The sequence below is a fragment of the Paramacrobiotus metropolitanus genome, unplaced genomic scaffold, assembly GCF_019649055.1.
Source record: "Paramacrobiotus metropolitanus isolate TYO unplaced genomic scaffold, Prichtersi_v1.0 Parri_scaffold0000082, whole genome shotgun sequence".
Lineage (NCBI taxonomy): Eukaryota > Metazoa > Tardigrada > Eutardigrada > Parachela > Macrobiotidae > Paramacrobiotus > Paramacrobiotus metropolitanus.
The window spans coordinates 113,668-139,147 of NW_026570302.1; the positions used below are offsets into that span (position 1 = coordinate 113,668).

At 44.2% G+C, this 25,480-nt stretch overlaps 5 protein-coding genes across 6 annotated transcripts; 3 read left to right on the forward strand and 2 right to left on the reverse strand.

Annotated features, from left to right (window-relative positions):
• The first annotated feature begins 509 nt into the window (after positions 1–509).
• On the forward strand, positions 510–2,550 carry LOC129595801 (uncharacterized). The gene is made up of 3 exons (XM_055492910.1): positions 510–1,543; positions 1,908–2,066; positions 2,225–2,550. Exons 1-3 carry the CDS (start codon positions 521–523, stop codon positions 2,405–2,407), a joined length of 1,365 nt encoding a protein of 454 aa, XP_055348885.1. The 5' UTR covers positions 510–520; the 3' UTR covers positions 2,408–2,550.
• Positions 2,551–5,072: 2,522 nt separating this feature from the next.
• On the reverse strand, positions 5,073–7,231 carry LOC129595756 (uncharacterized). Its single transcript, XM_055492859.1, has 4 exons — positions 6,600–7,231; positions 5,776–6,236; positions 5,365–5,523; positions 5,073–5,288 (listed from the first exon to the last, which is right to left on the reverse strand). The coding sequence occupies exons 1-4, from the start codon at positions 7,177–7,179 to the stop codon at positions 5,073–5,075; spliced, it is 1,416 nt and encodes a 471-aa protein (XP_055348834.1). The 5' UTR covers positions 7,180–7,231.
• Positions 7,232–8,823: 1,592 nt separating this feature from the next.
• LOC129595751 (uncharacterized) lies at positions 8,824–11,978 on the reverse strand. The gene is made up of 3 exons (XM_055492854.1): positions 11,489–11,978; positions 10,569–11,219; positions 8,824–9,923 (listed from the first exon to the last, which is right to left on the reverse strand). Exons 1-3 carry the CDS (start codon positions 11,802–11,804, stop codon positions 9,118–9,120), a joined length of 1,773 nt encoding a protein of 590 aa, XP_055348829.1. The 5' UTR covers positions 11,805–11,978; the 3' UTR covers positions 8,824–9,117.
• A 1,597-nt stretch (positions 11,979–13,575) lies between these two features.
• LOC129595752 (uncharacterized) lies at positions 13,576–17,045 on the forward strand. Its single transcript, XM_055492856.1, has 3 exons — positions 13,576–14,036; positions 14,267–14,947; positions 15,946–17,045. Exons 1-3 carry the CDS (start codon positions 13,589–13,591, stop codon positions 16,776–16,778), a joined length of 1,962 nt encoding a protein of 653 aa, XP_055348831.1. The 5' UTR covers positions 13,576–13,588; the 3' UTR covers positions 16,779–17,045.
• Positions 17,046–18,504: 1,459 nt separating this feature from the next.
• Positions 18,505–21,372, forward strand: LOC129595744 (serine/threonine-protein kinase 3-like). 2 transcript variants are annotated; one of them, XM_055492845.1, is made up of 4 exons: positions 18,505–18,959; positions 19,266–19,327; positions 19,415–19,949; positions 20,311–21,372. In XM_055492845.1, exons 1-4 carry the CDS (start codon positions 18,599–18,601, stop codon positions 21,141–21,143), a joined length of 1,791 nt encoding a protein of 596 aa, XP_055348820.1. In that variant the 5' UTR covers positions 18,505–18,598; the 3' UTR covers positions 21,144–21,372. The 2 variants fall into 2 exon arrangements, with proteins under 2 accessions (XP_055348820.1, XP_055348819.1); XM_055492844.1 differs by having other exon boundaries at positions 19,266–19,949.
• Positions 21,373–25,480: the final 4,108 nt, after the last annotated feature.

Sequence of the window (25,480 nt, forward strand, 5' to 3'; positions counted from 1 at the left end):
CGAATAATGTACCCAATGTCCATAAAGATTGCATGAAAAATTGCCAGCTTGACAGAAAGCTCGAGCCGAAACACGGTGAACCGGATGCTTTTACAGTTTCCTGCTCTTGGGATTGTCAAAAGCGCGTTATTCTCCAGGTTTCGGGATAGCTTTGCAAAAGTACCTATCTCTGATAGCGCTTCTCGTTTAAGCGGCAAAACTGAAAATCGTGTTGTGTTGTTCAAATTTTGTGAAGAAGAACGTGATACAACATATTATGCCGGTGTTTATCGCCCACGCTAAACATCTGCGTTTTCCTGGGATTTTTCTCTGCTTTTCTTTGACCTTTACCGCATTTATAAGTGCGGCAAAATCACGCTGATTTGTACATAATTTTCTTTAAGATGATGTCGTATGATTTTAATGAGTTTATTGATTTTGGGCCTGATCATGGTAATTTATAATTAAATCTGCTGACCGGCGCTTTTTCAATATAATGAGCCGCAAAACGTCCAAGGATTCGACCAGCACCCAGTTCGAAATGGAGAAACCCCGCACCACCCATGCACCCATCATCCAGTCCTTTAATTTCCGTCTGGGTCAGCTTTTCGGCACCTTCCCGTACCGCTATCCCTGGGCTTCCGCCACCACCCCGCCTCCCGTCAACATCCCGCTAGCCTGTTGGTCGGCGGCTTTGTTAACCGCCCTTCTGACCTGTGTCGTCCCGTGGACCGGCGGTCTAGCCACCATGTACAAACATCAACTCGCCAAACTGGAGTTCTTCGCCATCGTCTCCTTCATCTTCAAGATCACCATCTATCTTCAAGGTCCGTTCTCCCTGATCATCGGCCTGCTGAAATCCAGGAAACTGCCCATCTTGGTGGCCCGTATGGAGACCAGTCTGGGTGGTGCCCTGCCGACGGATATTACATGGCGTCGGGAGGCGTTCCGCGCCTTCATTATCGGCTGGAATTTAGTGTATGTGGTACTGGGTTTGGTAGCGTACTACATGTCGTTCCGGGAGATTTCTGCCATGGTCAACCGCATCGTCGAGGACTTTCTCTACGAAATCCACTTCTACTACGGACCGCGGACCCCACCGTACTTATTCACGGTGCTGATGGGCGTGATGATGTTCCTGAATCTGTCGTTTGAAGCCTTCCCGGTGACCTTAGTGTTGACGCTGTTGCGAGCGATTAATCGAGGGTTCCAGAATATTAACAAGGAGATCGGCCGGTTGCTGAAGGATCCCGGGCGGGAAGACGCGGCGGTGACGTTGAAGGCGCTGCGGGAACAGTATCTGCGGCTGCAGTGTCATACGGAGGATGCCGATGATATCTTCTCGTATCTGATATTAATCGGGTGGGTACGGGAGTTTCTGGGGTTCATCGCTATTATGGGCGCGCTGATGCAGACTAGCGGGGAGGAGGAGATTCACACAAAAGAAGACGCCAATACCGCCGTGATCGATGAATCAACACGGCATATGGTGTACGGGTTTGGGATTATGGGACTGGTTAACATGGTTATGAAGCTGACGATTTCGGTGTGCACACATGACGAGGTACGCGTATTCTTTCCATCGGCCGCTAGACCAGTCGATCAAAAGTTAAGTAGTAAAGCCGACTGATCCGACTTTAGACTTTGATTTTAGGAAAAAGCCGTTTTTCCGGTCTGCGCTTAGTAAACCGGTTTACAGCACCTATATTGGCTCTGCAATCCGTAACATACGTACAATTCATATGAAATATGAATACAGAATTATTCGCTTGCGCTTTAAGCAAAACTACGTGGCGGAATGAGCATCTCCTAAATTGTACTTAGAAAGAACACCGTTCGCCTCTGTTAGTTTCGTAAATATCGTAAAATAACGATCTGGCCACACAAAAACGTAAACGGAAAAAAATTCAAATTATTCAGTGGTTTAGGCACAAGCGGTACGCGTTAACCTGCGGAAACTGCTGGCAAGAAGCACATCGCCAGTTATCCAACAAGAATGTGGAGCGTTTATTTTGGAATGTGAGGAATCCGATGGCGCGATAACGGCCGGGGGATTCTTTCGCATTACCAGAGAGGCAGCTTCTTCGGTACAACTTCATTCCGTACATACAGTCATGTAGCGTTAAAAATACGTTACATTGTTACAGAACGAAAGGTCACAAACGAGTAGCCGTTTTTACATCATACAAATTCATTGTACCGCCTTGCTGCATTAAACTGGAGTAAACTGCGTTCTGCTTTGTAGTTGGCCGAAATGATGATAACCTACGTGTTGGTTATCTATCAAGCGCATGACACGAAACAAGACATTGCCGAGCTGCCGACAAAAAGCGAGATGGAAGCCTTTCGAAAGGAGATGCGCCAGCGTACGGAATACTGTACTGTTTCGCGGTGGAACGCAACAACTCCCATCAGCCAGTCAGAGTGACGTTACTTCGTAAACTACACCGATTTTAAACAAAGATTATTTTTTGCTCTTGTGACTAATGTTTGACTTATTAGTGAGAGCTCATCTGACTTTAGTCTGCGACCGTACGAGCACGTTGTCCGATACTTTTGTTGAAATGTTGCTTCTGAAGACGACTTTTTTTGCTTGTGATATGGCTGGTTTATATAAACTGCAGATTCATAATTGCTTACAAGTATACATCAAATTTTATGATAAACTAGTGAATGCAGAAAAACCATGCACTCCTATATATATAATTCGTTTGCCGATGCAGAAGAAATTTGCGGTATCCGAATTTGTTCACTGTGATTGTTTTAGACGATAAAAAAGCTTTGAAAATTTAAGCTACAGTAATACGCGAGTGACAACTTCAAGTAGATAACAGGATAGTGCTTACGTCATTCGATCTATGCAAATCAAACACTAAAGTTAATACACATATTTAGCAATGGCCAATGGCCGATTGAAAGAACTGCACATTTTACTGTCGACCTTCGCGCTTTATGATATATGGCGGCTTTCATTCGCTGATGACGTGGACAGATCTCCGCTCTTTGCCGAGACATTACTGGACAATAGCGTGCATAAATGCGTGCGCTCTCGCATCTCCGCATGCAGTGACCGCAGATCCGCTCGCGTAGGTAAATTAGCGATGTCTTGTTTGGTGTCACGGGCCTGATAGATGAGAATGGCGTAGGTGATAATCATTTCCACCAACTAGAAAATATCACCCATACTGTTAATTTATTACTGCAAGATGGACTTTCTCTACGAAATCCACTTCTACTACGGACCGCGGACCCCACCGTACTTATTCACGGTGCTGATGGGCGTGATGATGTTCCTGAATCTGTCGTTTGAAGCCTTCCCGGTGACCTTAGTGTTGACGCTGTTGCGAGCGATTAATCGAGGGTTCCAGAATATTAACAAGGAGATCGGCCGGTTGCTGAAGGATCCCGGGCGGGAAGACGCGGCGGTGACGTTGAAGGCGCTGAGGGAGCAGTATCTGCGGCTGCAGTGTCATACGGAGGATGCCGATGATATCTTCTCGTATCTTATATTAATCGGGTGGGTACGGGAGTTTCTGGGGTTCATCGCTATTATGGGCGCGCTGATGCAGACCAGCGGGGAGGAGGAGATTCACACCAAAGAAGACGCCAATACCGCCGTGATCGATGAATCAACACGGCATATGGTGTACGGGTTCGGGATTATGGGACTGGTTAACATGGTTATGAAGCTGACGATTTCGGTGTGCACACATGACGAGGTACGCGCATTCTTTCCATCGGCCGCTAGACCAGTCGATCAAAAGTTAAGTAGTAAAGCCGACTGATCCGACTCAGACTTTGGTTTTAGGAAAAATCCGTTTTTTCGGTCTGCGCTTAGTAAACCGGTTTACAGCACCTATATTGGCTCTGCAATCCGTAACATACGTACAATTCATATGAAATATGAATACAGAATTATTCGCTTGCGCTTTAAGCAAAACTACGTGGCGGAATGAGCATCTCCTAAATTGTACTTAGAAAGAACACCGTTCGCCTCTGTTAGTTTCGTAAATATCGTAAAATAACGATCTGGCCACACAAAAACGTAAACGGAAAAAAATTCAAATTATTCAGTGGTTTAGGCACAAGCGGTACGCGTTAACCTGCGGAAACTGCTGGCAAAACATCGCCAGTTATCCAACAAGAATGTGGAGCGTTTATTTTGGAATGTGAGGAATCCGATGGCGCGATAACGGCCGGGGGATTCTTTCGCATTACCAGAGAGGCAGCTTCTTCGGTACAACTTCATTCCGTACATACAGTCATGTAGCGTTAAAAATACGTTACATTGTTACAGAACGAAAGGTCACAAACGAGTAGCCGTTTTTACATCATACAAATTCATTGTACCGCCTTGCTGCATTAAACTGGAGTAAACTGCGTTCTGCTTTGTAGTTGGCCGAAATGATGATAACCTACGTGTTGGTTATCTATCAAGCGCATGACACGAAACAAGACATTGCCGAGCTGCCGACAAAAAGCGAGATGGAAGCCTTTCGAAAGGAGATGCGCCAGCGTACGGAATACTGTACTGTTTCGCGGTGGAACGCAACAACCCCCATCAACCAGTCAGAGTGACGTTACTTCGTAAACTACACCGATTTTAAACAAAGATTATTTTTTGCTCTTGTGGCTAATGTTTGACTTATTAGTGAGAGCTCGTCTGACTTTAGTCTGCGACCGTACGAGCACATTGTCCGATACTTTTGTTGAAATCTTGCTTCTGAAGACGACTTTTTTTGCTTGTGATATGGCTGGTTTATATAAACTGCAGATTCTTAATTGCTTACGAGTATACATCAAATTTTATGATAAACTAGTGAATGCAGAAAAACCATGCACTGCTGTGCTTTTGGCGATGCAGAAGAAACGTTTGCGGTATCCGAATTTGTTCATTGTGATTATTTTAGACGATAAAAAAGCTTTGAAAATTTAAGCTGCAGTAATACACGAGTGACACCTTCAAGTAGATAACAGGATAGTGCTTACGTCATTCGACCTATGCAAATCAAACACTAAAGTTAATACACATATTTAGCAATGGCCAATGGCCGATTGAAAGAACTGCACATTTTATTGTCGACCTTCGCGCTTTATGATATATGGCGGCTTTCATTCGCTGATGACGTGGACAGATCTCCGCTCTTTGCCGAGACATTACTGGACAATAGCGTGCATAAATGCGTGCGCTCTCGCATCTCCGCATGCAGTGACCGCAGATCCGCTCGCGTAGGTAAATTAGCGATGTCTTGTTTGGTGTCACGGGCCTGATAGATGAGAATGGCGTAGGTGATAATCATTTCCACCAACTAGAAAATATCACCCTTATACTGTTAATTTATTACTGCAAGATGGCTTGTATTTAATAGCTTGTATGCTGCGTACCGTTGCAGCGGATTCTTTCGTAATGTATAAGAATCCTCCAGCTGAAACGGCACCGTCCGTCTTTTCGCATTCCGATAGAAAATCTTTGCATTCCGATATGAAGGCGGCAGAGCGTGCCCGTGCCAGGATTTTCCGCAGGTTAATGCGCACTTTCTGCGCCTAGAAAAAGGTCACCGTATTGCCGATTTTGCAGCAGCTTTGCCAAAGCAATAAACCGCGCTCACATAACATGTTTACGGTTTAAATAATCAGAAGATTTACAATCCTAACTAGTCCGTAAAGCGATAGCCAAAACCACTCGCGCCATAATATGAATAATTACGTATTTTCGTACATGTACAAAGAAAAACTGCATTCTCACTATGTAATTCAGAATTAAATGAATCATAATTCTCTAATAAGCTGATTTACCTCGTCGTGCGTGGACACCGCAACGTACATCTTAATAATCATATTAACCACGCCCATGATCCCGAACCCAAACACCATATGCTTGGTCGAATCGTCGATAATCTGGGACGCCGCATCGCCGACCCGCTCCAGGTTAAACTGCATCAACGCCCCCAGAATGGCAATACAGCCGATAAACTCCCGGATGCACTGTACGAGAATCATGGGCGCAAAGGCGGCATCCACGTCCAGCACATGGCACTGCAGAGTGCGATACTGTTTCCGCAGCGCCCCCACCTCCACCTCCACACTCTCTGGATTGTGCCGCAGCCGGTGTAATTCTTTATTAATATTCCCGAAGCCGCGTTTGATTTCGCGGAGCAGCGTCATGACGAACAGCACCGGGAAGGTCTCGCAGATTAATCCGATGCCGATCATCACGCCCATGACCAGTGTGAAGGTGTAGTCGGGCGCCGGCGGACCTAAAAATAAAACGAAACTTTTAAGATGTCAAATCTCAGATTAAACATTTTAGAATCAAACGGACCTTCGCCTGCTTTTTAAATGGGTTCCAATGAAAAGTAAATTTTCTAAAAATAAGTATTAAATTTTAATCAAAATAATTTTATACGAGGAAACCCACGGAATTAAATAAAATTTGACAAAAAAAATTATAAGATAAATAATAAGTTTCTATTTTACTCATTTAACGCTCAAAATAATTTTCGTAAAAAACATAATTAAAAGTAATTTAGGTTCCTGTGCTTTAAATTTCATTTACTTTTGAAACAAATAGCTTTTCAAAAGCGTCTTTAACGTTTTTAATGCCAACTTTATTTGCACACCATTATACAGATGAATCCCGCGCAGATAACCCGTGACGATCTCGTTAATCAACCCAGCAATATTGCGGAACGCGTAGACATACGAGAATAAACACAGCGCAACGTACGCGACCGTCCACAGCGCAATCAGCGCCCGGAAACAATTACGGCACAACATCACATCCCGCGGCACCACCGTGCCCAAACTCCGCTCCAGACGTTCTACCAACACCGGTAACTGGCGGGACTTGAAGATCCCCACGATCAACAAAACCGGGCCCTGGAGATAGATGACCATCTTGAAGAGGAACGACACCAGACTGAAGAACTCCAGCCGGCTTAACTGCTGCCGGTACACCGTAGCTAAACCGCCGGCCCACACCGTGAAGCAGAATAACAGGCCGGTGATGACGCCGGCAGAGTGCACGGCCAGCGGGAAGTCCACCGGTGGGGGCGTGGTCAGGGAGGTCCACGGGACGGTGTAAGGGTGCATGGCGAAGACCTGGGCCAGACGGAATTTGAAGGTGGGGATCAGGCGGGAATGGGAGGAGGGTTTGGTGTCCGGCTTCCAGAGATTGATGGAGGAGACTTCCGGGGTCATGGTTTTATATTCGCACAGAGCTGATGTCAAAACCGGGAAGCAGGCGTCAACATAAAATTATTTGATAAAGACGGCTCTAGTGAGGCTTTACTTCTGCGCGTTCTGCAGTGTGAAACCGTTGGACTGCTTAATACTGTATTATAACGATACACTGCCGCTGTAAGCTGTTCAAGCCTATGTGTTTGCCAGTTGTGCGTTTATTGCGGCGTAGCAATAGCGGAAACGGCTTGTTCATGGCAAGAAATGTGTGCATTCCTGGATGTAATATTTAATTAACCGTGTACTTGAGTTTGCGTAGGTGCGCTGTTTAGCGGAGCGGGGAAGGCGTCGGTAAAGGTCAAGCACTCTATTGGCCGGAATCTATTGCAAAAGTGCTGTCATCGAGTTTCGAGTTTTCCCGAAATGTCCTCCGCGTTTCAAAATGGCACGTCTAATATTGACTGTGATGTTATGAAATAAGGGCTCATAAGAAGGCAGCGCTGCCGGTTATTGAAACTGCATTGGACATCCATAACGCGGGAGCTGACGCCGCAATTTTAGTTTTATTAGAGGAAAATTACATACTATCTGTACAGTGCAGCGCACAATGTTTATTCGTACCAGCGGTTGCTTACATTGAAAAAATGATTTGCCTGTTGTTTTTTTATAAAGCTTAAACGTTTGTTTCTGATGTGCGTACGTTTTCTTCTTCAACATTGTAGCACAGAAAGACAGCAAAAATCTGTGACGGAAACGAAACGATGCAACAACAACACGGAGAACATTTTTAGTGTGCGTAGGTACAGCAGGTAGACGCTGCATCCAAAGTTATTTGCACTGAAAGAAAATAGATATCTAGAGTTATATTAATAAATTATTTTAAGTAAAGTGAGCCTGTATACAAACTCCAGTGTCATAATACGTAACTGCCTTTGTGCAGTGAAGCCGGAAATCGATATTGTCGACCCGACGTCATAATGGGCATCAGCCATCAGTGCAGACTATTTACTGCTGGGAATTCCCTTGCTGCCTGACTGTTGCGACATGGACAGGTCTTTGGGCCGCACCGGTGAACCTGACCCGCGGCATATTAGATTTGTCAACTGTACGTATGTTTGCACAGGATATGTCTATCGTTGTACGGACTGGCAGTAATTGCTCATATCTCCTTGTGCTAGTTTCCAGTTTCCACACGTGTTTGCTTTTTGTTTAATATCAATGATGCTGATATTTTTCAGCACTACCTTTTCAACACTGGAGCACAAAGACGAAAATCGTGGTGCAGAAAGTCGCCGAAATCTACACTCAAATTTTAACGGAAATTTAGCAAGGACGATCGCTAAAGTTATTAACGTACAAGTTTACAGTATTGAAAATTATTTTTATATTTCAGAAAAAGTGTCTGGGTAATCTACATACCGTCCAGGCATCCCTCTTAATCCTAGGAAATACTGGGGGGAAAAGCGAAATTTACTCGTAGAACTAGCAGTGATTCACTGTGGGTGCACTGGGTGGTAAGTGACACTGGTAACCACCTATTGCACGAGCGCGATCAAGTAATTACAAAAATAATAAGCGATCAGATACTAGTAATTAATAAGTAACTACAAAAACTGCCGCACTTGCTGTACTACGCTTCACACTAATTTTAAATCTGAATGGATCGAATGTTTTAAACTTTTAATGCACAGAGCCGAAGCAGTCTCAGTAGGGCTGTATATAAGCCTTGTTTCCACCTCTGACTGAAAAATTCAAATAAGCTTATACAAAAATGTAAAATGTCAGAAACAAGTAGAATTTCTGGTGGGCTGTTTTGACAAACAAAACAAATAAATGTACGACACCAAAACTGATTTTCACAGCACCTTCGACGCACTATAGCAGCGATATCGCCGTCTAATAAACCGGCTGATTACACCAGTTCTGTACGGCTCAAGACAAGTCAGTTGTTGGTCTAGTTTATAACCGGTTTTTTTGCCGGTATACCATGGTGCGTGGACGAACTTGTGCGCACTCAAACACCCGCTGCATTATCCAGTCATCGATCTTCCATGACTGCCAGCATCCCATAAAATGCGAGTACGACTGCTCCCGCACCACACCGCTGGCACTGGTACAGATCAGGGCGCGGTTCTCATCCGTGTCACCGACATAACCATGGACAATGTCAATCCCCAAAGAGGGAATCTTTTCCGGGAGACCCGTAAAGTTGCCGAAAATCCCGTTGATGGGGAGACGCAGCGGGAGGAGGTGGGTATGCAGCATAACCATCACCGGCTGTCCGTTGTCCAGCTGTGACTGGATATCCGTCCAACCCGCATTTTCCTTCACGACGTACTCGTAATCCTTTTCGAAGGTGTTCATCCAGCCCACCAAATCCGGGAACGGTGCGCCCACCGGTTGTAGACCTTTGGTGAACTTGGTCATAAATTCATCGTTATTGATAAAGAAGGGCGCCATGGCTTTTATCATGGGATCGGTAACTCTAACTGTACCGGCATCAAGGATTTCCAGTAGTAAGTCTCGGTATTTTTGTTCCAACGGTTTTCCGGGAGTGAGCGCTTTTGGACTTTCTTTAATCAACTGTTCAGCGTCGTCACTTTTAAAAAAAGGAGCTTCGAAATGCGCCAGGAAACGGACCGCACAATTGGCGCTGTTACTCCATGGTAAGTTCCAGGAAATGTTTTCGAAATCGCTTTCACCCTCGACTTGTCGTGGTAGTAGGCTGTTATTTTTCAGTCGTATCACGTGTGGCTCATACGAAACTGCAATAGATACAAATTTGTAACTGAATTTGTTGCTACGCTGCTTTACAGAGTAATTAAACTAATGGTATGTTCTCTTATACGTATTACTAAGGCGTAGTAATAACCCGCATACAAACGCGCAAGCCAGTTCGAGCCGTAAATGTCTTCACATGTGTAAGTACGCTTTGAATGCAATAGCTATATAAAGCCGCTTTTAAACGGAATCGCTCGTTATGGCACGGAATATACGCTAAGGAGTTTGGGCCTTGCATTCGCAAATTTTAATCAAAAATGACCGTTTTAATTTTTCTGTCTTTCGACGGTCAGATTTCTCAGTACGCTGGTGCGGCCTCTGTGGAGCGCGTTCGTTTCGTCGGCAGAAATATCCTTGAAGCCACCGAGAAGCCTCGATCTATCTGTAGTGCTTTTTATAAGCATAGCAAAAGTATGGTTGTTGTTAGGTGAACTGCTGATGCTGTGCCGAGTACAATGACTATGGGCCCTAGATATCGCTGAGAATTTTAGCTGTTTTTTAACGTTTAAATGAATCTAGCGCAGACTTTTCTGTAATGTGGAAGGGTTGCTCCAGTAAACACACTAGCGATGCGAAGTATGTTGTTGGACAACACTGCGACTGACCCTGCAGCTATCCAGAACGCTTACCCCCATCCAAATATCGAATTCCTGGATCGCTGTGGATCCAGGGATCGTTCTGTAAATCTTTAGCGCTTGGTCGCTTCGCCGGATCCTCGATTAGGCAGCGCTGAATAAATGACCTTAACAGTGGTTGCAGACTGCGCGAGACATAGGGTCGTCCGCCGGTACGGAGGAAGTCATTCAGTTGCGCCACCTCCTTGACAGCATTGACGGCACTTTCGTCCTTCCTGTACTTTTTCACCTCCAGACGTTCCTGATTGGGCTTTACAAAGTACACACTCTGGTACGTCACCAGGTCCAGAAATGTGCAGCCCAGGCTCCAAATGTCAGCGTTCCGCTTGACATGGACATTGTCGGTATCGTTGCGCAGTCGTTCCGGGGAAAGATAACGCAGTGTGCCGACGAGCTGTGTAGCATTGAGAGCGGTTTTGTTCGTGGTACCTTCAGGCACCTGCACAAAATCATCCAGGTCGCCGATCTTGGCCAGCAGCTCACCGTCGGCGTTCACGTCGATGAAGATGTTGTCCGGTTTGAGGTCTCCGTGGAAAATGTGCTGGCTATGGATATGCGCCACGCCGGCAACGATGTCTTTAATTAATCGGTGCAGTGTCGACCATTCGGGTCGGGACCTCGAGAACAAATTGGCCAGACTATCCACTGTAAAAAGCAAACAAGGCTTTGCGTTCAAAAGCTTCTGTACAGTGCATTCGGGACCTAACGCAACTTTACAGGTCATTCTATTCGGAATATTGAATTTTAGCAAATTGGAGAGAAATCTGAGCGGCTATGAAGCGTTCGTCCACGTTTTCAGCAGTTCTTCCAAAGGTCAGCTCTTCTCAGCGGTAGGTAGCTGAGTAGCTCTAAACGTGCGTAAATACAGTAATATGGTAAAATAAAAATAATCACATTTTACTGGGCCCACTTACAGCGGCACCATTCCATTAAAACCACCAAATGTGCCGGTTTTGTCAGCGTTTCCGGTAAAATTTCCACATGCAGATAGCGTATAACGTTGTCATGCCGGATACTCCGCAGCAGCTCCCACTTAGCCTCCAGCTGCTGCACATCGTCCTCATCCCGCAGGAGGATCTCTTTGAGGACATAGCGTCGTGGTTTGGCTGTTGCTTCCGCTTCGGGAACAATATTGTCGCCTTTAACAAGCCAAACCTTTCCACGATTACCGCCGGGGAATTGCTTAATCTTTGCATAGTGAAATCGTGGCCATCTATAGTCAGCGTCCATGATTGTGGAGGTGTGCTGGGTGCTTCAGTGTTAGAGATTTCCGGGGCCATAGCTTTCTTTAATTAATGATAAGAATGTATTCAGGTGTTTTGCTGAAATTAGCGCAAAAACGCTGGCAATGAATTGTCAAGTGTCGACGAAGTTGAGGGAAACCACTTATGTTGTCGCTTCTGGTTAAATTCTAAATAGCGGTTAAAAGGAGCACGCATAATGCACTTTACCGCTTTTATTTATGGCTTTGTTGACTTTGTGAGCAAGCTGCACTTTAAGATTTGCCGCCCTATTTACGTCGCATTAATGCGATAAAATGACTCATTTGTGCAACAATGCAGTGTTACTGGCCGCGAATACTTATCGATCCGCCGTGGCTAACCTTAGTTTGTGAATATCCAATGTACGTCGATAAGAATGCGCGAGAGCCCCCCGTTTAAAGGCTTGGCTATTCAATAAAGCAATCAATCAATCGTAAGTAAACAGTGAACGGCAGAGATAATTATACGTTTATGTGTTTTAGGTTGCGCTTATCTTATTATTCCTCAGGTTTAATTACGATTTGTTAATAAAACTTGGAAATTTTACAAAGGACATTCCAAAAATAATTTTCCCTATTTTGTATCTCCCGGCATTAACGCATTCAGCTAATATCATCCATATTGTTGCAAACGTCCTTCATTAGCAAACTGTATAAAGAAAGTTATTTTGTTTAATTACAATCAAATGGGGAAGAAATACCAAAAGAAACACCAAAGGGTTTTCAAAGTTTTTCACGTGATTTTCCCGGACAGTTTTTGCTACTTTTCGCAATCTTTCTGCTCATTTTCCTTGATGCATAAAATATATTTAGGTTAAGAATTCTTTCCTCTTACAAAATAAAGTTTTGAACAAAATGTCCTATTCAAACCACTTTTCTAGAAAAATAAGAACTGCTTGGGACTAGGTGTCAAAATCAGAAAGCATCGCAGCATCCAGACGGTAAAAAAACAGAAAATTTCATGAAAACATTTGCTGTTGTCGGTGGAATGCAAACTTTCTTGGTATCTGAGATGCGCACGACTGGCCATAAAATGTGCTTTTTATCGATGGGAAGCATCATGAATTTATAAAAGCGAAACGGCTGGAATAAGGGAATTTCGGTGTCTTACGAAAGAAAAATGTTTACTTTTAATCCTGAGCTTTTCAAAATGTTCTGCCATCGCAATAATATCAAGCACTAAATTTGCAGTTGATACTTTAAGTTTTTTGTTGAAAACATTGCCAGGTCAGAAGTTGCAATAAAAAGAATAATTTTCAAAAAAGGTGCTGAAAAAAGCGCAAAAGCAGCTAGCAACATTTCGTTTTTCGTTTGGCAAGTTCTTCTTCGATTCTTTTGATTCTTATTTCTTTACATAGTTTACATAATGGGTTATCCAGCAAAAATTATACCATTTGTGTATAACCTAAAATCGCAGGGAGACGGAATAGGGAAAATTATTTTTGGAATCTCCTTTGTATGTGTACTACGTATAAGGCAGTACAGTTATTCGGTTTGTCTTGTTTCGAAATGTTTTTTTGCGTTCAGAAATTGATTCCCGGTCACTTTATAAATTAATAATTTTCCTTGATTTACTGTGCATTCGATGCATCATCGTTGGACTGACAATATGAGATAGTTAGACTGTTTACTGACTTGATCGCTACCTGACCTACTGAAAATATTGACACAAGCATCGGCCGGCGATAACGTGACCCCAGCCGATTGATTTTGATTGTTTCTCGGAATGAATGGTCTAGCCAATGTGATATAAATGTTGCACCTAATGCCGGGGCTCCATCACGCATTTCATGAAATCTGGCGGCTGTTCTATTTGCATCGCAACGGTATCAAAATGGCGTTCACACCCGGCAAGCAAACAATAAGTGTAACTATCAACGGTAAACCGCACCATTTTAAGTTGGTAAAAGTTTTGGATTCGGAAAAAAAAGTCAAGCTCATCGAAGAAATTGTTGACGGTCAACTGCTGGACGGTGAACCGGTGCGGGATAGGATGAAACTGGTGATGAAAGACGTGGAGATAAAGCTGTCCACGGATGCGGCTGCCCGGGCAACAACCCTCCGGACACTGCGAGAATCGTGGAAGCGAATGTGCCGCGTTCAACACTGTAATGTTCTGCAGTGCATCTCTGCCACTTTGAGCGAACCCGGTTCCCAAGAGATCGTGATGAGCGGCACCCAAATCATGGAGTACAGCGATAGTACGTGTTGCATTACACTTTTAATTACTTAATAACTTTGACCTATGGTTCTCTGCTAATTCATTCGATTTAATGTCCTATATCTGCATCTCCTTAGACCTTAGCCATTGAAGAAAATTAAATATTCTAGGCTAGTAAACTCACCGGAACTCGTAAATCCTAGTACTACGCACGCTAGAGAAGCAATACATCACAGAATTGTTGTAAGTTAGTACGGGCATGAATTTCAGTGGGCGATTTAAAGCAGCACATGCAGCACCAAAGGAAGACGACACCCATCACCATGGACCAAGTGAAAAACTACAGCTACCAAATACTACAAGGCATTGAATACCTACACTCAGCGTTCAACCTGGTCCACGGTGATCTCAAGCCGCAGAACATTATCGTCTTTCCTGATCCCAGTCGGCCGTACGGTACGGTTTTAAAGATCATCGACCTGGATGACCATGCTGCGCTGGACTATTCGCGTACAAAAACGCTGCAGACTGGAGCGAAGGTCGTCAGTGGTACGCTATGCTACATGTCGCCGGAGCTGCTGCAGATCGGCAGCGGAGGGAAGAATAAAGTGGGTCGACTGACGGATATCTGGAGTTTTGGTTGCATTATCCTGGTACTGCTTAGCGGTGAACAACAGCTCAAATTTGCGTACTGTGCCGACCGCATTTTCACGGATCCTCTCGACCCGGCATTGCAATGTACGGCATTTCAGACTGTCGTCGATCCGGAGGACTTTCGACGTAGAGGCGGAATGACCATGCCGTTGCTGCCAGGGAGTCTTACGGATAAGAACTGTCGTGATTTTTTAAAGCAGTGCCTGGCAAGCGATCCGCAGAAGCGTAGTAGGACCGCCATATTGCATACGCATTCGTGGCTGATTCATGAACATGAACGTTCCCTTACTGCAAGAGGTACATGTATTTATCTACATTCACCTAAAAAAATAAAACTAAGAAAAGTCACAATCAATTAGAAATTTCTCCATTAGGCTAGCATGATATCGCTGTTAGTAGAGTTTGGCTGCTGTAGTTCGATAATAACAATAGTTAAAGTACTGGTACCTGAAAATACTGCTACAGAGTTCGACAATATTGAATGAAAAGCACTTCAGGCAGTCACTACTGCTGAGTCAATTTTACATACGGATCTGTATTAAAACTAGAAAGAAATAGAAAAAACTGAAAACGCCATTCGATTCAGCATACTTAAAGAGAATGATTTCATATAAAATCTGTATTTTTGCGCTGTTGCAATATACCTACAGTACTTATCATGTTTCGACGAAATACAGAATCTGATGTTATACTTCGCTTTGTCTCATATTCCGGTCACTTTAATTTTACGGTTTCATATTCCGGTCACCAGATAGCCAAATTTCCTGACAAAACGAAGCTCACACAGATCATTAGTTTTCATAAAAACGACTTCTCTCATTAAATTTGAACGTAAACACCAATAAATTTTTATGAGAAACAAAACAAATAGCAGAAACTCTGAATCGGGTGAGACGCAAAACACTGGACCTTTCCGTCATACAAATGCAATTTCAAATTTTAATGGACTCCCGAAAAGTGTGAGGGTGGGGTGGGCTTGCTCAGCGAACTGCACATTTGACGGGTGGCTAAAGGCAGTGCGATCAGCAGCTATTCATCTACATAGTACGCCAAATGTGCGGTCGCACCAGTGACTGGTGACCGGAATATGAAACCGTACACTCAAAGTGACCGGAATATGAGACAAAATGAAGTACAGTACTAAAAACTGTTCATTCGAAATCAAAATTATTAAAGTGGCCGTGGACCACAAGAAACGCGGAGGCGAAGCCGAAGCTGTTTCTTGTACATTATATAATAATTACACAGAATTATAGCAGGTCTTTATTTATATTGTGCATGGATTTTTCAAACAGGACTGACGCATACCAGCAAGTTCTTCCTTCATCGCGAGCCAAGCTGGCCGGGAACCGTTGTTGACTGTCCACCAAAAGAAAAGCACTGGGTTCGTGGACTACACAATGGTGGTACTATTCTGACGCACTCTTTACGTGCACTATGTCAGTACCCGGTTTACGAGGACGCCAGGCAAACCCTGCTCGCCGAACTGCGAAGTCAACCCTTTAGTGAGAAGCAAAAAGAAATGTGTGTCAACCATTTGGCGGCTGTCATTACTACCCTGAAACCCATCGAGCAAGAGACAGCAACACAAATAAAAGAATTTTTTGCAAAAAACAAGGAAGGTTGTGCGACGATACGGCCACTGTTTCCCGTGTATTTGTCGCTTCCCGTGTTGTGCGATTTCCTCAATAATTTCTCCGCGGGACAGTATGGTGCATTGATCGACCCGAGCTCGGTTACCCAGTACGCGTACAGCGTTAAGTCAAACCTGGAGTGGAAGGACATAGAGAGTGCTCTGGATAAGAAGCATCCCGTTATTTGCCAGATCGCTCAGAACGAGATCGATCAAGACAGTACCCTGGTGACCGGTGCCAGAATGTTGTCACTGGGTCATCTCTGTCCGCACAAGCTCATTGAGCTGGACTTTGTCATTCTGACAGGATACTCGAAGACAATGAGTGGAGATACGTATGCCTCGTACACCAAAGCGGAAGGCGATACCATGGAGATGAATGTAAAGGATTTTGAGGCGATCTGGAACTGGCGTGCGAGTGATTCGTTGCTGCAACAGTATCTGACGCTGGAGGATGTCCGACCTGCGTCCGCTCTCTTTCGATCAGTAATCTAAAGGTTAAAGGCTAAAGACCACATTATGCTCGTCTTCTGCGCTCAGTTTTTTGGATAACATTTCGTTTATTTTATTAATTTATCTATAGTCAGCGGATGTATTTGTACATGCGATTATCACTAGGATAGCTTGTTTACAACTTTACATACAACATACAAGTACAAATTGTACATGGTATTATTTTCGAGGTATGTGCCTTCATACGTCATGGTATTACATGGCATTTCATAATAACGGTGTCATTGCGTTTTTGGATACTGTGGTAGATAGTACTAGATACTTTATTCTACACTTTTTGGAACAGCATGCTAGAAAAGCGGAGCGTGAACGGCTCTAGCGCTCAGTGGGTTCACTATTTTGTGGCTTTTACAGTTTTACTGAAGCGTTTTACAACTGCGTTAGTTCGTATTCAGCAGTACAGGTACGTCCAGGTACTCTGTACTTAAAGGGAGGTCGAAGCGATTGCATCCAGTAATTTAAACAATACGTACCGTAACACGGCCAGCATATTTTGTAAACATGAATTGTACCATGGTGATGGAAGCATCTCTTGGAGGATCCTCTGTACAGCGCCGTCGTGTCGACGCCGAGAAATTTGCTTGACCTTCTGTATAGTGAAAACGCGGCTATCTATAGATAGCGTCCCCGACTGTGGGACCGTAATGAGTGCGGCAGTGCCAGAGGTTTCCGAGGCCATAGCTTTCGCTGTGGTCAACTGTAAGGAGTGTGTTCAGATGTTTTGCTAATAGTGTGCAAAATGTTGGGTGGCAAGATTAGAATCAAGCGTCGACTAAGTTGAGGAAAGCCACAAAAACGACACTTTTAATTGGCGAACTGTAAGTAGCGATAAAAGGGGTAAGCATAATGGACTTGCCGCTTTTATTTATAGCTCTATTTATTTGGCGGGGAAATTGTACTTCAAAATCTGCCGTCGTTAGTTCAAAAACTCAGTGCCATATAAATGACTAATTCGTGCGCACAACAATGCAGTGTCGTTGGCTGCGAATACTTATCGGTTCGCGGTGACTAACCTCAGGTTTGTGGATAACCGGTGTGCTTTGATAAAGATAGGCGAGTGTGCCACGATAGCGGGTTCGGCTACTCAATATAAAATAATCAATCAGTCACTCAAAAATCAACACTGAATCGTAGATCGAATTATACAAGAATATATTTCCAGTTGCTGTTATCTTGTTATTGAAACAGTTTTCCTTTGATCTGCCAACGAGTGACAATAAACCTTTACCATAAGCTATTGGGTCAAATCATCAGCCAATAACGAAAAAAATACCGAGATTTTAATTTGTACAATCGGGACTGGTGTCACTGTATCACCACCAGTACCTATATCATATAATTATGCAATGCTGCGGTGCTTCCCTTTCTTGGCAAAAAATGAGCACCAGGGCAGTTACAGTATAAAGTCGATGCAGTTACAAAACTTACTCAATTGTACGGCGTGACTGCGCTAAATTACTGTACATGCTTTCATCAGCAATACGAAATTTTAAGCGTTATTCAGTTAAGTGTGCTTTTCCATTGGGTTGGTTTGAAATTCGGTCACGATATCTTTAAATTAACGATATCAGCCTAATCCGCCTGCAGAAGGCTGGTCATATAATCTCGGTCTGACCTAGACAAAATATTGACAAAAGCATCGACCAGCGATAACGTGGTCCTTGTAAACCTTCGTCGTTTCTTAGAATGAATGATCTACCGTAGACAATTTGCTATAAATGTAACACCAAGCGCGAGTGTTCCAATCACACTTTTCCTCACAGATCTGCACATTCTGGTTGACTTTATGTCGCAGCGGTGAAATGGCTTTCAACGCCGGATATCTTAGCGTACCTATCAACGGCCAGCCGAGCCACTTCAAGTTTGTCAGATTTTTGGATTTTGTTAAAAATGTCAGTCTGATTGAAGAAATTATCGACGATCAATCGTTGGGCGGAGAACCGGCGAGGGAAGGAAGGAAACTGGTGGTAAAGAAAGTGGATATTCAGCTGTCGGGAGATGCCGCTGCCCGCTCGAAAGCCATCAAAACGCTCAGAGAATCCTGGAAGCGAATGTGCCGCATGCAGCACAGCAATGTTCTGGAGTGCATCTCCGCCACACTGGAGGAACCGGGTTTCTTTGAGACCATGATAAGAGGCACTCAGATCATGGAATACAGCGATAGTATGTAATCGTCGTAATATATCACTAGTCAATAATTGTATCATAGCTTATGTATTATCGAGCCTTGCATTTTTCTTCATGATGATGATTTAAAAACTAATAATTATTGGAACCTGTGATTCTTTTTGCCAAAACACTTACGACCGAAACACCATTGGTTCCCTGAAAATACTTCGCCTTCACCTTTTATTCTCTGGGAATACTTAAATCGTGTTCTTTTTTTGCTATTTAAAAATCGTGAACATTAGTTTTTTAAACCCATTTTTTATCCGTGACCTTTTGTTCATTCGAGTTCATGTTTTTCAGAGGGCGATCTAAAGCAGCACTTGGAATGGCAAAAAAAGACTGCGCTCTTCAGCATGGACCAGGTAAAAAATTACAGTAATCAGATACTGCAGGGACTCGAATACCTGCATTCCGCGTTCAACCTGATCCACGGCGATCTCAAGCCGCAGAAAATTATCGTCTTCCCGGATCCCAGTCGGCCGTACGGTACGGTCCTGAAGATCACGGCCCTGGAAGATCATGCCGTGCTGGATGATTCGCGGACTAATACGCTGCAGAGCAGGACAAATATTGGCTGCGGTACATTGCGCTACATGTCACCGGAGCTGCTGCAGATTGGTAGCGGCCGGGAGGATAATGTGGGCCAGCTGACGGATATCTGGAGTTTTGGCTGTATTATTTTGGTCCTGTTGAGCGGTGAGCAGTCGTTCCAGTATGCCTACTGTGCCGACCGCAATTTCACGGACCCTCTCGACCCGGCACTGCAGCGTACGGCGTTTGTGACCATCGATGATCCGGAGAAGGACTTTCGATACAGGAGCGGGGCGGCCATGCCGTTGCTGCCAGTAAACCTTGCGGATAAGGACTGTCGGGATTTTTTGAAACACTGCCTGGCCAGTGATCCACAGAAGCGCAGCCGGACAGCCATGCTGCACGCACATCCGTGGTTGATTCATGAACATGAAAATTACCTCATGGGAAGAGGTATGGTTCGAAAACTATTTCTGGCAGTAATGCATAGCTAGCCGCCGCAGAATCAGACCATCAGATTTGCTCAGAAAACGTGGTGTTCGCCACATGCGTACGCTTTATACGATGCATAAAATCGCTTGGTGGTATCTGTAGAAAGATATCAGTGTTCTGCATCGTATAAGTGGTAGTGAATTACTACCACATCTATGATTATCGGCAACTGCACATGCTGAACTCACATGAACACCTTAATTTTGTAGAGTACGATACTGTTTAATATACATTCACAGCCGGGAACTGAAAATTCTCTGCAATGTAATGCGTTTATTGATGTTAGACCTTTTATCGTAATTTGCACGCATTTTTCGAACAGGCTTAACGGACACCTGCAAAATTTTCCTCCAACGTGAGCCAAGCTGGCCGGAAGCCATGGATGAATGTCCTCCCAAAGAACAAAACTGGGTTCGTGGACTACACAGTGGCGGTGCCATTCTGACGCATTCGCTACGTGCACTATGCCAGTACCCGGTTTACGAGGACGCCAGGCAAACCCTGCTCGACGAATTGCGAAGTCAACCGTTTAGTGAGAAACAAAAAGAAATGTGTGTCAACCATTTGGCAGCTATCATCGTTACCTTAAAACCCGTCGAACAAGAGACAGCCAGACAAATTATGGGCTTTCTTGCCAAAAATAAGGAGGGTTGTGCGACAATACGGCCACTGTTTCCGGTGTATCTGTCTCTTCCCGTGTTGTGCAATTTCCTCAATAACTTCTCTGCGGGACTGTATGGCGCATTGATTGACCCGAACTCGGTTACTCAGTACTCGTACAGCGTCAAGTCAAATCTGGAGTGGAAGGACTTGGAGAGCGCTCTGGACAAGATGCATCCTGTTATCTGCCAGATCGCTGACAACGAGATCGGTCAAGACAGAACACTGGTGAGCGTTGCCAGAATGCTGTCACTGGATCATCTCTGCCCGCTCAAGCTCATTGAGCTGGACTTCGTTGTTCTGACTGGCTACTCGAAGACAATGAGTGGAGATACGTATGTCTCGTACACCAAGGTGGAAGGCGATACCATGGAGATGAATGTAAAGGATTTTGAGGCGGTCTGGAACTGGCATGCGAGTGATCCGTTGCTAAGACAGTATCTGACGCTGGAGGATGTCCGACCTGCATCCGCAATCTTTCGATCAGTTATTTAAACAATGAAGCTTATGTGCTGGTTTTTTGCCGTCAGTTTTTGGATTAAATTTTGTTTCCTGCCGATGTATGAACATGTATTGTATAGTACTGGGATGGACATGCACTAATCATGCACCTCTCGGATAGTTTACAAGTACATGGCATTTCATAAAATGGGTGCATGCTATTATAAGTACTTCAACAAATGATTTTCGTGAGTACAGCTGAACCACTCCATTAAAACTACCAGAAGCGCCGTTTTTTTGGCAGTTGCTCAAGCATTATACACGCTCGTCCCGAGAACGAAAACATCAAAAGGTTTACTGTAATGTAATAGAGCACAGCAAGCTAAGGTCAGCAGACACCCGATGGTTTCATTAACAACTGAATTACTCATATTCTGTAACATTTTCTGGTATTGTCCTCTGGTCGTCTTTTACTTCGGTGCAGATAACGCAGAGAAATGATGGAGACTGGCAATTTATTAGATCGCTCAAAGAGCTATGAGTTGATAAAACTTCTGCAGAATGAAGCATTTCAAAAGAAATGTAAAGCTTCGGCCGTCTGTATTATGAGCCAACCGGGGCATTTTCTTAGTACTCGTATTATTACAGGCGTAATAAAAAGCCATTGCTTTGGAAGTTAATTTCGAGCTAAGTTCATTCATTTTGTAATACGTTGCTTAAGTTATCACTAAACATTATTAGCGGATGGCTGTTAATCATATAGCATTTGCGCTAAGCACGTTTGCAGTGCCACTAGAAAATTGTTGGACTGGACACTGGACAGTTCGAGGCGACAAAACAATTTTGCGTTCTTGCTGTCACATTAACTCTACTCTAGCACGTCGTCCCGCCCAGTGGAAATCATAGTAAGACCGTGTTATGATAAAAACATTCCAATCCTACAGCTTCGCTCGACGAGACAAGAAGCTTCGCTTGACAACGCCAGCACACTCGTATATCTTTCTAAACCGTTCATCCTCCAGCTCCCAATCCCACAAATCCATGAAGCTGGCGTATGACCGCTCCCGTACCATTCCGTCACTGGATGTACAGTAGACGATGCGGTTGTCCGGCGTGTTGCCGACATATCCATGCACGATATTGGTATGCAGCGCCGGTACAGCATCCGGAAACCCCTAGCTGCTAGCCAGTTGTTGCAGGTGCGTCTGCACCGGAAACTGGCCGCTCTGATACATCACCAACACCGGTCGCCCACCATCCAGTTCCCGCTGAATATCCATCCAATCAGCGTGCGTCTGCACAACGTACTCGTATTCGTCTTCGAAGGTGTTCAACCAGCGCGCTAGATCCGACAGCGGTGCACCCAGTGGGGGTAATCCGGCACTGATAACCCTGATCATACCTTCATCCTGCAGTACCATATTCGCCATGCTGCATACGAACGGGTCCTGTGTGAATTCCGGAATGATGTCCAGCAACAAGTCGCGGTATTTTGGTTCTAATGGCTGTCCGGGGTTGATGGCTTTGGGGCACTGTTGGACCAGTTCATCAGCGTCGGCCAAATTGAACCTAGGTGCCTCAAAGTGCGCCAGGAATCTGACGCCGCAGACGGCGCTACAACTCCATGAAAAAACTCCCGAAGCTTCGTCGGCGGCGTAACGTGGCAGGAGGTTGTGTGATTTCAGTTTTATCAGCACCGGGCGCCGCATAACTAGAATGTTGACAGGAAATGAGTTTATTAATATTTCAAAGGAGTCTGTTATATATGCACATCAGATATATTATTGTGAATGCATGCAATATTGTGATGTTTTTCTTTGTACGGGCCTAATGTTAATATAAATAACTGTATACCTCCATCAATGCGTTTCTCTATCGGATCAGACAGGATCCACGGGTAGCTCAACAGTTCTTGAAATCGTGGTCTCTGTAGAGCGCTTTCAGCCAAAAGGTCCTCCATCATGTCTGCCAGCGGTTTTGGTACATAAATCGGAATCCTGGGGCGTCCCCCTTTATGGAAAACCTCCACTAGTTCCTCTCGAAGGGCGTCCAGTTCCGCATCTGAGTTTTCTCCGCTGTCCTTTGGGATTTCCAGTCTTTCGCCATCCTTCTTGACCAGCCACAAACTGTTCTCGGCGACCAAAAATAACAGCACACAACCCAAGCTCCAGATATCACCGGCTTCGCCGAGAAGCTTCTGACTGAGAATACCGGCAGTGACTTCGGCGTTATCGTTGGTGAGCCATCGCTGTGAAGCGCTGTCTGCTTCTTTCACAAGATATGATTTCTCAGGGCGAAGGCGCATGAAGGTGTCCAGAAGGCTAGTAGTGTCGGCAGCTACTACGTCACTGGACGCTTCCACCATATCCAAACCCCCGATCTTTGCTTGGAGTTCACCATGTGCGTCAATGTGTAGGAAGGTATTTTTCGGTTGAAGATGCCCGTGAATAATTCTCTGAGCGTGCAGATACTGTACACGATGCCGTTGATTAGATTACCACTTAGGCGATGCAATGTCGGCCAATCCGGTCGGCTTGACCGATAAAACTCGGCCAAACTTCCATCTAAATGCCGAAAAACATCATTTCATGTATCTGAGAAACTTGCTGTATTTTAAGGAGCGGGTTAATAATACTTTCAGATAATCAGATAATGCTGCTGTCTTTTAAATAATACTGCCATTTGCCAAAAATGATATTATGCGCAATAACGTGCAGTGCAAATAAATACCAGCATATTTAAACTTACGTTGACACCATTCCATTAAAACGATGACCTTTGACTCGCCGGTTAATTCTTTATTCACCATGCCACAATGCATGTATTTCAGGACATTATCATGGTACAGACTTTTCAGAAGATCCAGATTGTCCTGCAGCGCACGAAACTGCCAGTCCGATATGGCGCGGCTATTCCATGTTTTCAAGGCGAAGCATTGTGGCGCTGCATCGTCTAATTGTCCTTCAATGAGACTTACCGAATTAGTTGGCGATTCGTGTAGAATTTTCAGTTGACGCATGTTCTCATACAGCGAACTCGATGGCATCACGGAAGCTATTTTCAGATGAGGAAAGTTTGATTGGTGCCGCAGCGTTTTTGGCTTAGACACCGACAAGTCAGTTCGTGATACCTATTACTCGTAGTGATTCGGAAAAATCTTGAGCGTTGTCGTCAAGTAATAAACAGGACAACAACTAAAAGCCAACTTTTGTATTTATTAACGAGAGAGTTTAATTTCAACGACAACGACCGCTTTTTGTCATGGTTTTATATCTACTGTAGAGCAGGCCGTACAGATAAAGTGTGAGTTTGCGCTGGGAGTGGATGTTTACTGTACACAGACCCACTTTCTTGGCCATTGATATCGGTGCCTAATTAATTTTGCTTAAAAGTAGCTTAGTTCGCTAACTACCGCGATCTGTGTAGATACCGCTGGTTTGTTGATTGACAACATTTGACCTCCAATGTTTATTCTGAACGCTAGCAATCAAAGCCTACATCAATCAAGGGCCAACCCATAATTATTTATAAGAGAATTCTGAGATTATGGCTTAACCTAAGCTTTCCACTCCTTTATCGAAAAGCATGCGCTACACCCTTTATATGTACCGAATTCGACTTGTTTTTTTTATTTATAGGAGACACTGAATTTCACTATTCAAGAAAAATGGCTGATGTATACGAGACTCTAGTTTATCAAACGCTTGTTCGTTACGAGTGGGCGCCATCGTAGACTGAAATATCTAGTTTAGTGCTTTATTTATTTTACCGACGAATCAATTGCTTAACTGCTATGCACATTAACACGAAATTCAAGAAGGGTTTCGGAAATATCTGTTTTTTATATATACAGTGTAACCGTTGTGATCAAAATAAATATGTTTCATGTAATGCATGCTACTGCCAAAGAATTTTGCTAACTCGTGTTTCACTAATAACAGAACTGGTCGATGTAGCGCGACTCTAGCGCTACAAGTATTTGTATTCTCGTGCCAATAATAATATTATTAATTGTAAAGCCCTTAGTGTATGTAATCTGGTAAACAGTCATCGCAGAATGCAAACAGAAATGCTGCGTGCTATACTATTGTACTACTGTATTTGCTTTTATTTTATTATCTTGGGGTACATGATTAACAACGACAACGCGTGCGATAAGAGACTATCAGCACGCACAACGGCGATTCGTTCTTGGATTAACCAGACACCTAATGGATAAAAGGTCACTGCAAGGAAGTTGGAGGAGGCCAGTTACTCTACCGAGTTTTGAGAGAGCCAGTAGACTAGCATTACAGCAACGCAGCTGGCAGCATAGATGTCACATGTACAACGTATAACGTGTATTATCAATCAATACCGTATAATATAGGGGGAAATCGATAGCATACTAT